The following is a 12,402-nucleotide window of genomic DNA, read 5'->3' as shown; positions in this document are numbered from 1 at the left end:
CAACAAAAAAGTCAACCGAGATACAAATTTCTTTTGGAAATCCTCTCTAGTTGCCCAAGGTTAATTCTGTCCCTCAGTGTCTATTTATCTAGGTCTAGGTCTATTTATTCTGTTACTCATTTTTCTCTTTCTCTCTCCCCCACCTCCCCCTCCCCCCACCCTCACAATGCTTGCATAAAGAGCACTGATGCAAAAGGCAGGTTCAAGGAATGGAGAAATATGATGTCTGAATTCTGGGAATCTCTGGCCCAAGTGAATGACATTGAGAGCTCGTTCCTCCTAGGGTTGTGCCTCCTGGGGTTGAATCCAGAGTAGAAGCAGGTTGTTCTCAAGTTGCCCATGGAGGTAAAGGAAGCATTCCCAACTTATGCGTTGCAACGTCCAACAGAGAACACATTCCCATTGACAGAGGGAGAGTTTTATCCAGTAAACTGTGGAGAGATTCACTATTCGATTTGAAATGGACCGGGTTCAGGTCGGTGGGACTCTAGTTCGGCACAGACTAGAAGGGCCAAAGGGCCTGTTTTCTGTGTTGTAATGCTCTTATGGTTCTAATGAGCTTTTACGCCCACCTGAGGGAGAAAAGAGAGAGGGGTGGCATCTTACACGGTGTCACCCAAACTCTGCTGTCCTCACAGCAAACTTCTGTGGGAGCACCGTCACAGCAGGGCTGGGGGAAAGCTGACAGGCACTGGAGCAACAGGGGAAACTTGCAGGAGGTCGGGGGGTGGCTTAGTTCAGAGGCTCCGGTGGATTGGCAACGAACCTTTCTGCTCTTGGCGAGCAGGAGGGCGATCAGGACATACTGGCTGATCAAAGCACAGATGCTGTTTGTAATGTTTATTGAGAGAGAGAGAAAAAAAAAGAGACCAGTGGAATGCCTATCTATTTAAATATTTTCTCTCTCTCTCTCTCTCTAGTGTATCACCTATCTCTCTCTCTCTCTGGATCTATCAAGAGAGCAGAACTTTTTTCCCCAAACGGGACGGTCTCTCGTCCTCCAATGGTCCGTGGCTGCTTCTGCCCAGGAATCTCCCAGGAAAATGCCTTCACCTCTGCGCCAGCCACGACGCCCTGCCCTGTTTTCGTTCGGATTCTGGTTCCGCCTTTCACATACCTCCCTCCCCAACCGAGAGAGACGGGGGCTGAGTGTGTTCCTCAACCCTTTGCAAACCCCTCGCCTGTGAGAAGCTCGGTCGAACCCTCCCACCAGCGGATCACGTCGAGGGTGGAAACAAATGCAGCGAGGGTTGGCTGCGGAGGACATCGCGAAGGAGTCTGCCCCGACCTCCAGCCCTACCGCCAAGCACTCGTCCGCGGGAAGGCAAAAGGCACAGAGGTAGGACATTGCAAACTGTCTCTGCTAAACCCAGTGCCAACAGGTTAAACCAACCACAAAAAAGAGTCTTTTACAACTGCGGGATTTGGAAAAGCAGGTTCAACTGGATAAATATAGAATTTCAGCGCAGTGAAACTAACTGGGAGGGTTTTAATTCAAAGAACGGGAACGGGTGCGATGGGCCGAATAGCCTCTCAAGCTTTCCCAATTCTGTTTTGCTTCGGCGTTTGGGGCAAACTCTGGTCCAGAGAGAAGCGGCGATTCTGGGTTCTTGAGCGGGGAGGTCGACATTTGGGGCTTGCGAACTCCCTGGAAAGAGCTGGCTAGTGACAGAGTAACCCAGCGAGTTAAAGACAGGGGGCTGGGTGGGTTATAATAACAAGAGAACCCCCGACCGAGAACACTCAACTGTTCGGGCAGCGCCTGTGCAGAGGGAGACGCGAGCCGCGGCAGAACTGTCGGACCCGTTGCTGACACCCGGTCTCTCAAGGCTGAGCTGTCTTTATTTATTTCGCGATGGGGGTGGGTGGGGGCGATCAACCAACCAAGGGACTGTCCAAGGTTTCCCGTTGGGTCGGTCGGCGCAGAGAGCAGCTCCGGGTTCGACTCCCAACTCCGTCACTGCCTGTGTGGAGTTCGCAAGTTCGAGGCGTGAATTGCCTCTCCTTGGGTGAATCTCGGGGAGGGGGAGGAGGGATAGAATTTCGAGGAATGAGAAGAGAACAAGAAGGAAATGCTTTGTGAGCTCCCGCCAGCTTGTAAACAGAGTCGGAACTAACGCCTCTATATATAGATAAAATGTATTGATCATCAGGTCGACATCATATTGATCAACTTTCTGAAGGCAACTTGCTATTCCTACAGAAGATATTTTATTGATCGTGAGTTATATGGGTCTTCCTGAAAGGGAGGTGCTGGGCGCTATGGAAATTTTCAAATTGACCTCATCCTCTTTCTTTCCCCCCTCCCCCCCTTACTCTGCTCTTGTGTTTTTTTTAAATTACCCCTGCAGATGCTCCCGTGGTTCTCAACCTTTTTTCCCACTCACATATCACTTTAAGTAATCCCCTTACTAACCACAGTGCACCCATAGGTGCCATCCTATGTCACAGGTTACTTAAAGTGATGTGTGAAGGGGTTTGGTTGAGAATCACTGCTAGCCTGCAGTTTTATTTGGGGCGGGGAGGAGCCTTGGTTTGAGAGCCAAAGCTTTTGACTTCATTAATTTCTGAACCTTAAGTTAAAAAGTAGTTGGAAGGAGTTTCATTCGAATTGAACAAGTAGGCAGGGGAGGGATGGGGTGGGGCGGGGTTGTCTGATCACATGTAAAATCAGTTATCTCTCTCTCTCTAATTGTGGTGGGAAGAGAAGAGCTGAAATTCTCCTTCTGTGAACCGCCTACAGCATCAGAATGGTGTGGCTGCACGTTTGTTTGTTCCAACCTGCCTGCTGTCTGAGGTAGTGTGGGCACACCGGTCCTGTTGCCTCACTGTTCATTTCTCAAGAGAAGGCAGCACTGCAGTTCCTCCTGGCGAGGTTTTGCTGTTGGAGAGGGAGTTGCAAGAACCAGTGAACGTGACAAAGGCAGCTATTTCCAAGGTCAGGTTGCTGTGTGGCATCACACAGACAAATGTGCAGAAGGCAGTGTTCCCTCTCCAAGTCATTACAGGGAATTGTACATAGGGTATGCATGGCAGCCACTGTGCGGCAGCGACTGAGAGAGCAATGTGATCGGGGTGATGGATAGGGATCCAGTCATGACTTTGACAGTGTTGTACAAAATGAGGCTATTGAGCTCTTAAAGCAGATGGGGAGAATTCCATGAAAAATAAATGAAAACTGCTGATCAGGCAGAAAGGGGAATTCAAGGTTCTCTTATTGTCGTGTAATAAAGCGAAAAATGTAATGTTGCACCAAATGTCCTTAAGTCTGTTGTAAGATTCGCCATCAGCAGAAATTGCCCAGCATTAAAGTTGACCCGTGCCGCAATTAAAAAAACAAACAAAGTTATGGGAGCAAGATTCTCAACTTTCATTTTTGGATTCTATTTAGAAATTAGTAAATTATTCTTCATTTTGTGCCCATCACTCACTTCCATAGTTCATCGAGCCTACCTTTCTGAAGTTCAATTGACTAAATTTTACCCCAATGTTTCTTCGCAATGTGACAGGTGCAGGACTGAAGAAGATTCTCTGTTACACATGTTCTGGTCTTGTACTTCTCTCTCCCCTTTTTTTTGGGATGATATTTTTCGTACCTTATCTTTATTCCTCAATGTTAATTTGATACCAAATCCTTTAATTGCCCCATTTAGATTATCTAATATAACTGATTTGAGTTTAACAATCTCTCAATCCCATGTAATCTTCTTTGCTTCCCTTATTGCTAGACATTCAATATTGATGAGATAGAAAGAACCTATCCCTCCTACTCATTTAATGGCTCTCTCTGATATGTTGGCATGTTTAAGTTTAGAAAAAATCAGATGCTCTACCAATGTAACGGGTTTGGATTAAAAAAAAAATTTTCTTTCCACTCACATACCACTTTAAGAATTCCCTATGCCATTGGTGCTCTGTGATTTGTTAGGGATTGCTTTAGGTGGGATATGGGTGGAAAGAAAACTGTTTTAATCGTCCCTAATGGACTCGTTATTTGCACGGTTTCAGAGCTCCAAAGGAAATGGGCCAATGACAATTTTTCTCAAGCCAAATATTTCAGTAACAATTGGGTCTAGAGAAGTGATTCTCAATGTTTCCTTCCCACTCACACACCACCTTAAGCGATCCCTTACCAATCACAGAGCACTGATGGCATAGGGAATACTTAAAGGTGGAATGTGAGTGGAAAGGGAAAGGTTGAGAACCATTGATTTACAGGGTGCTTTTATCAACTACTTTCATAATTTATAAGATTATTCAGATATTGTTTTATGATTTTAGTCCTCTCTGTACCACCTCACTGTCAAAAGACAAAGGAGGAAAAACCCAACACCCAACCCCAACCAACCAATTTTCCCTTGCAACCGCTGCAACCGTGTCTGCCTGTCCCGCATCGGGCTTGTCAGCCACAAACGAGCCTGCAGCTGACGTGGACTTTACCCCTCCATAAATCTTCGTCCGCGAAGCCAAGCCAAAGAAAAAGAAGTATGGTAGTAAATTATATGCAACGACCAACAACTTTGGAATGTAAGAGAGATGATTTTGTAGAATAGTAAGATTTTTAAAAATTAGTTATTTCATATTTGTGAAAGTGCATAGTATATTTTTTTGTCTTTCTTTTCATCTGTTTGTTAAAGTACTTTGTTTATATATTAGTTTATTTTCTACATATAATTATTACACCTGTATATTCCTTTCTCATGTTTCCTCTGTTTAATGGCTTTTACTTGTTTGTCAATATGGAGAAACTAATAAAAATATTGAAAGAGAAAAAACACAGTAGAACCAATGAGCGTACAACCAACTTTATTGTATTACGCTAGCGGGAATAAGGGGTACAAAGAATGAGTAGATGGTGTCACTCATTCCCTGCACTGAGCCTCACTCAATTCATACAGCATTTTAGTTCATCTTATATAGTCCTTTAGATTAGTGCCATGTGCAATTTTGTCTTGCAGCTGGTTTGTTCCTGTTTTTGTTATCATCTATCCTTTTGTTTTTAGACATAAAATCTCAATAATTTTAAACAGGCTAATCTTGCTCAACTCTGGCTATATTGTATTTATATAATTGCCATGTTATTTTCAGACATTACCTTGGATTTATGTAACCTTGTTCATGTATTACCTAATCATGGTTCTTTATCTGCAAGACTAGTAAATCTTCACTAGCCTACACACGCAGCAGGAGTCTATTCCCTTAACATTTGACATTCTTTTTACACCATCAGAGAAAGTGAAGGAAAATAGAGCACCTTCCACCCCCGCCCCCCACCCCCCCCCGAATCACTGAATGTCCATGGATTCACCTCCTGAGCTCCCACAGCCACACAGTCTTCATTCCAAACTGTCAGCTACCCGGGCTCCAGATCCCAACCTCTGACACAATCAGGAAGCCATCAGCCCCCTCTTGCACCCGGGTACCCCTTCAGCCAGTCTCCAGCAGTCCGTAGCCTGGTGTGTGTCCCTTGAATGCAGTCGCCAGCAGCCCTGCGGCCTCCGTGGGTTCCTCGCCTCACCATGATACCAACAGCTGAAGACCCTCGTTAGAACTCCATCCTGCTCCTCCATATTCCGTAGTATTCCTGGCTTGTGCCTCATAGATTGTTGGGGCTGACTGGTGTGACTTACCCAGTCTCTGACCTGCTCTTGTACCTGGAGTATTGGCAGTCAACAGACCATAAGACATTGGAGCAGAAATAGGCCATTCAGCCCATCGAGTCTGCCCTGCCATTCAATCATGAGCTGATCCTCTTTCCCACTCAGTCCCACTGCCCGCCCTCCTCCCTGTAACCTTTAATGCCCTGGCTGATCAAGAACCTATCAATCTCCCCCTTAAGTACATCCAGTGACCTGGCCTCCACAACCATGTAGCCACAAATTTCACAGATTTATCACCCTCTGTGCATCACCGTTCTAACAATCCTGAAGTTGTGCCCTCTTGCCCTACACTCTTGTGACATGGGACATTACCTTTCTACATCTACTCTGTTTATGCATTTCAACATTTGAAATGTTTCATAAGAATCCCACCCCCCCACCCCGTTCTCCTAAATTCCAAGGAATACAGGCCAAGAGCTCCTCATATGATATCCCTTTAATTCCTGGAATCACCCTAGCAAACCTCTTTTGAACCCTCGCCAATGTCAGCAGAACTTATCTTAAAAAAGGAGCCCAAAATTGCTCACAATATTCTTATTGACCTGCATTCTTTGTTAATGTACAAACGTTCCCACATTTACTGGATGAAGCAGAGTACAGTCGAAAGTATTTTGCGGCCATTTGAGAGCAGGAGGACATTGTGGGCGGCACGCTTGATGTAGTGGTTGGTGCAATGCCTTTACAGCTCCAGCGATTGGGACCGGGCTTCGAATAAAGCGCTTAGAATCCCGTGCTGTCTGTAAGGAGATTATACATTCTTTCTGCGTTTGCCTGGGTTTCCTCCCACCTGTTCAAAACGTACTGGGGGGTTTTAGGTCAATTGGGTGTAATTGGGTGCTACGGGCTCGTGGGCTGGAAGGGTATATCTAATTTTTTTTTTAAATTCTGAATGCAAAGGAGCATCTCCTCAGCACCAGAAGTGTTAATCAGCAATTTTTATACTCGAGTGCCCAGCGACTTTCAAACGTGAACACAAGGGTTTTCCCTTGACTACTCCGGTTTTCACGCACATCCCAGAGACATGCTGGTGGGCTAATTGGCTGTTGCCCCGAGTGGGTGACGGGCAAAGGTTTAAATGGTGGGCCTCCAGGGGATTGCATGTGGGGGTAGATGATGAAAATCGTGTTTTAATTTGACGTGTAATACTGTGTAATGGAGAGGTGGTCGTAATTACTGCTTCCCACGGTTTTGGTGTCACATATTATGGAGGTTTTTGGTTTTAGTTGAAGCTCTGTGTGTGTTTTGGGTTTGTAATGCTGTAGTTGAATAAGGTTTGTAAAGATTTAAAGGGGAACTGATGGCCAAGGGAGAGAGGTTTCCTTCCACCTGTTCAAAACGTACCAGGGTTGTAGATTAATTGGGTGGCATGGGCTTGTGGGCCGAAAGAGCCTGTTTCCATGCTGTATGTCTAAGTTGAAATTAAAATTTAAAATTATATATCTTTTCCTTTCGTGGGTGATCTGTGACCTGCTGAATTCTTCCAGTACATTTCACTAGGATTAACTCTTCTTCGAAATGGAGCAATGGAAAATTTGCATCCAAAAGATAGCAGCTGTCTCAGAGATTCAGCTTCCAGCGACTCGCAATCCTTGGAATATTGAGTTGGAAATAATCTTTGTGCAGAAATCTGACTCGTCCAAACTTGTACATTGCATTCCATTACCTTATCAGTCAACCACCAACTTGTTCTAAATGCAACTGGCTTATGGATCTCTCACAGCACGGAGACCATTGCTGCCCTCTACTAGCTCTTTGAATAACCCCGCTAATTTATTCCACGACACTCATTCGTTCCCCACAGACCTGTGGAATTTGTTTCCATTTGAAAGGTTCTGTACCCTCCAGATCGCTGTGGGACATAAAATATATCTCCCATCTTGCAAACGTTGGGTAGGAGTGGGGCAAAGCCCTGGTGAATTTAATAAAAAGAGAGCAGGGAAATGTATGTTCACTTTAAACAGGGAGGCAGGGAATTAGAAAAGAACCTCAAGGCAAATTAAAATAATAATCTAAGAGAAATAGTAATTTAAATATATATTCTCTGTGATTTAAGATAATACAATAAAGTAAAGCAAGAGCAGCGTACCTTGGATCTGGGTAGAGTTGAGCTTATGCTGTGCAGACCTGCTCCCCCATCAATGTGATCGGCTGAAGAAGGGCACGAAAAAAATCATCGAGGACCCCTTCCACCCCGCACACAGCATCCTTCAGCTGCTCCCGTCGGAGGAAGAGATGCAGGAGGATCAGAGCCAGCACCGCCAGGCTGAGGAACAGCTTCAAGCCACGGACAGTGAGAACGCTGAGTGACCCAAGGAACCATTTGCACCAGCCATCCATGAAGCAATATTTTTTTTAGATATTGAGTTGTCCGGCATATGTATTGTTTGTCTGCATGCATGTGTGTTATGTCTGGTTGTGTGTCTGCGAGTTTTGCTCTGAGGACCGGAGAATGCTGATTCGTTGGGTTGTACTCGTACAATCAGATGTCAATAAACTTGACTTGACAGGACAACCTTCCAAATTGTAGGGGTTGTAAGCTAATTTGTGTGTAATCGGATGTAGTGGGTTAAAATAGCCAGAATTGGCTTTTACCGTGTGGTAAATAGAATATAAAAAAGTAATATCTTCTTGGATCTCTATGGGGAGAGGAACTCCTGGGTAATGTTACACATAACTGTCAGCACCGAGAACGTCTGAGCAAATCAGGCATGTTCACTATTAGAACTGTGATCAGGTAAGTTTCACAGCGCACGTGTTTGAAGGCATTGACACTGACATGGCAAAGATAGAGATTGGGCAAGAAAGGGTTCTCAATACAAGGAGCCCGGGAGCGAGAGAGAAGGAAATAACTGAGGGGGAGCAGCAGTGTTGATTATTAAGGTGCTGGAGGTAATGTTCTTGCAAGGATTGAGGACAGAATCTAGCTCAGGGGTCCCCAAGCTTTTTACAGCTTCGACCCCTTCAAGGAATACTTGATCCCTCATTGGCTGGACAGGGAGGGGGTGATACCAAAGGTACAAAGAACACGAACATTTTTCTTCTATGCTCAGTGCATCTTCCTGTTCGCTCTCAACTTATTCATTAGATATGAACATTGTAATTGTAATCTATTAGGGACTGTCTGACTAATATTATTAATGTAAGGTTCAGTATGATTTTTTATGTCAGTTATATCTTACACCACAGAAGTTGAATAGATTGAAATCAGATTTATCAGATCACTGTTTTAGACGTGGTGAAGATGTAGGAACCTTTTTTACATTAATTTTTTGTCCTAAGGCAGTGGTTCTCAACCTTGCTCTTTGCACTCACATCCCACTTGAAGTAATCCCTGCGCCATCGGTGCTCTGTGATTAGTAAGGGATTACTTCAGGTGAGTGGTATGTGAAAGAAAAAAGTTGAAAACCACTGTTTTAATCGTACCTCATGGACTTGTTATGTGCACGGTTTCAGAACTCCAAAGGAAATAGGCCAATGACAATTTTTCTCAAGCAAAATATTTCAGTAACATTTGGGTCTAGAGCAGTGATTCTCAACCTTCCCTCCCCACTCACACACCACATTAAGCAATCCCTTACTAATCACAGGGCTCCAATGGCAGAGGGATTACTTAAAGTGGGAGGAAAGTTGAAAGAAAAAGGTTGAGAACCACTGCCCTAAGGTAATGTAGCAACTGTGTCGCAGTGTGAAATGAAGAACGAGAAAATGATTAGATGTAGTTGACGTTCAGTAAAAGTCGTTTTGCACAAACAGGCTTTTTAAAATCCCGCGCGTTCCAAATTAATTTGGAACCTCCTGAGTTGATTCAATTAAGCCTCTGGTGAGCCGCTACAGAGAGACCTTTTTTTTGGGTGGATCGAGGGAATTTTTTGGAACAGGTGTCGTATTTCGGCAAAACCCAGATTTATTTCCAATGGGAAGAATTGAAGAATTGAAGACCTAAATTAAAATGATCAAATAATCAATTGGAATTTGTTCAAGTTGCATTAGCAGTGGCGGGGAAATGTATCGCAGTTACTTGGAGATCAGATATAAATCTAGGTATGGCAAGATGGGACACAAGGATTTAAAGTTGGGGAAAAATACATATAGTTTGAGGAAGAAACATTCAATGTTTTTGCAAATTTGGCACCTGAACATCCTAATATTAGGATTAAATTTGTAAAATTGTCCTCCTTTGTCTCTGGAGCTGCGAGAATCTCCTCTGAATTAATGAATTTTTTAAATGTGTTTTAGGTGACATCCTCTGTACAGTCCAGAAAACTCTAGCTTTCCTTTCACTTTTTTATATCTATAAAGTATAACGCTATATTATGCTTTTTATATTGGTTATTTTGAGGGGGGGTGTGTACTTTTTTTAGGGGGTTATGTAATTTTTAATGTTTTCTTTTTGAAATGTATTATTATAGGAATATTGATTTACATGTATGGAAAAACTTTAAATAAAATAGTCCAAAAAAATATTGAAGCCTTTCCTCAAGCAATGAGTGGGAAAAAAAAGACCAGGGGTCTTTAAAGGCTGGGGGGATAAAAAGCTCCAACGGTGGGGATCTCCCAGTGGCCACCCATTCCCAATCCCATAGCCCTCCCGATATGTCTGTCCACGGTCTCGGACACTGCCCAGACTGAGCCCACCTGCAAACTGGAGGAACTGCACCTTGTCTTCCGTATGGGCACCCTCCAACCGGATGGCATGCGTTATAAATCCTACCCCCCCGCCCCAAATTCTTCCCCCCTCTTTCACTTTCTCTCTCTTCCCATTTCTCCTTCCACATATCCAAGCCAATTTTCACCAATATCCAATGAGCACCTTTTGTCTGTTAATCCCTCTGCCTCTCCCATTCTCCAACCTTTAATTCAGACACCAGTTTTTTTTAAACTTGTGCCTCACTCCTGAAGACTGGTTGACTTCCTCCAGCATTTCTGTTTTGACAACAATCAGAGCATCTGGTAGTGATACCTGCAGATGTCTTGCATTGCAGCCTCAAGCCAGGAATCCAGCAGGCAGCGGTTCAATCTCACAGCACTTCTGTGGCTTCTTATAAACAGGAATCGGTGAGTCGATTCCCCTGCTGATTTCATCTCAGCCAAAACCCCTCCTGGCAAGGCCAGAGGAAACCCTGGGGTGAAATGGTCACTCTGCATGCACACACTCACTTCCATTTGAAGGAGTCTCGTCAAAAGTGGAAATGGGCCCTTGTATGATGTTTCTAAATTAGACCGTGGGCGTTCAGGTGATCCTTTCCTCCGAACCGCCACTGGTCCTGCGTGCCGAGCTTGTAGACCTTTGGATGACTCGACGGCAGGACGTCTGGGGCACCTGGTCCTGTGTTGGTGGGGAGGAGCAAGGGATAAGCTCTTCCCCTGCCTCAATGGGTCAGCGAGAGATATGGGATGGAAGCTTGTCCCTTCGGCCCACTGAATCCCATGCTGACCATCACCCAGCCATCCAGTAGGTCTCTGTTACGGAGTCAGCGACCCGGGCTCAAATCCCACACTGTCTGTAATGAGTTTGAACATTTCCCCCATCTTTGTGTGAGTTTTCTCCCCTCTCCAAAAACAAATGGGGTTGTAGGATAATTGGGGTATCTGTGGGCTTGTGGGCCAGAAGGGCCTGTAACCATGCTGTATCTCAAAATCAACTTAAATTTACACCGATCCTCTGATATTCCCCCACATCCCCACCCCTCAGTTTCCCTTAGCTCACCGACTAATGAGGGGCAATTCACAGCACGTGTTTAAATGGCCAATTGCTACATTTCTTTCCAGATGTGGGAGGAAACCCACGAGGTCACCGGGATAATGGGCAGACACCACACACAGTGTTGGGACTGAACCCAGGCAGCAGGAGACATGGCGCAACAGTTCCTTAGGTGTAAGAAAGAAGGTCCACAGATGCTGGGGTCCAGTGAAGGATACGAGAATGGTGGTGAAACTCAGCAGATCACGCAGCATCCACAGGAAGTAAAGGCTGTTGAATTTTTGGGTCTGGGCCCTTCGTCAGTAGTGTGGGAAAAAAACACATTCACTTGGGGGAAGGGGGAGGAGTACAGGTTAACCTCACACTCAATGTCACCAAACCAAGGAGCTGATTATTGACTTCAGGAAGGGAAAGCCAGAGGTGTATGATCCAGAGACCATTTGGGGATCAGAGGTGGAGAGGGTGAATAAATCTTTCTTGGGAGTCACTATCTCAGAGGATCTTTCCCCAACCCAACACACCAATGGCATCGTGAAACAAGCACGTCAGCACCTCTACTTCCTCAGGGGTTTACGGAGGTTGGGTATGACACCAGAAACCCTGGCAAATTTCTACAGACGTGTGGCGGGAGGTGTGCTGACCGGCTGCATCGTCTGGTCTGCAGACACCAATACCCCTGAGCATAAATCCCTGCAAAAAGTAGTGGACGCAGCCCAGGACAACACAGGCAAAGCCCTCCCCACTACAGGGAACGCTGCCGTCGGAGAGTAGTAGCATTCATAAGAGACCCACACCACCCAGCACACGCTCTGTTCTTGCTGCTGCCATCAGGAAAGAGGTGTAGGGGCCACAAGACTCGCACCACCAGGTTCAGGAACAGCTGCTACCCCTCCACCGTCAGATTCCTCAATGACAAACTCAATCAGGGACCCATTTAAGGACTCTTATGCACCTTATTGATTTTTTTCCTCTCTGTATTGCACAATCAGTTTGTTTACATTTCTTTATTTGTTTACATGTGTATGGTTGTTTTTGTACGGC

General features: G+C 45.1%; 1 protein-coding gene across 7 annotated transcripts in view; it reads left to right on the top strand.

Annotated features, from left to right (window-relative positions):
• The first annotated feature begins 1,159 nt into the window (after nucleotides 1–1,159).
• Nucleotides 1,160–12,402, top strand: part of LOC138758451 (prostaglandin F2-alpha receptor-like) — a 92,577-nt gene continuing 81,334 nt past the window's right edge. For all 7 annotated transcript variants that reach the window (XR_011354287.1, XR_011354286.1, XM_069927382.1 and 4 more), the window contains exon 1: nucleotides 1,160–1,339. Coding sequence is in view for 5 of the 7 variants with exons in the window: in XM_069927382.1 (XP_069783483.1) it covers nucleotides 1,239–1,339 (101 nt within the window). In the remaining 2 variants the exon portion in view is untranslated. The remainder of the gene's footprint in view (nucleotides 1,340–12,402) is intronic.

Source organism: Narcine bancroftii, chromosome 3, assembly GCF_036971445.1.
Source record: "Narcine bancroftii isolate sNarBan1 chromosome 3, sNarBan1.hap1, whole genome shotgun sequence".
Classification (NCBI taxonomy): domain Eukaryota; kingdom Metazoa; phylum Chordata; class Chondrichthyes; order Torpediniformes; family Narcinidae; genus Narcine; species Narcine bancroftii.
This window is presented reverse-complemented; position numbering and strand designations above follow the sequence as displayed.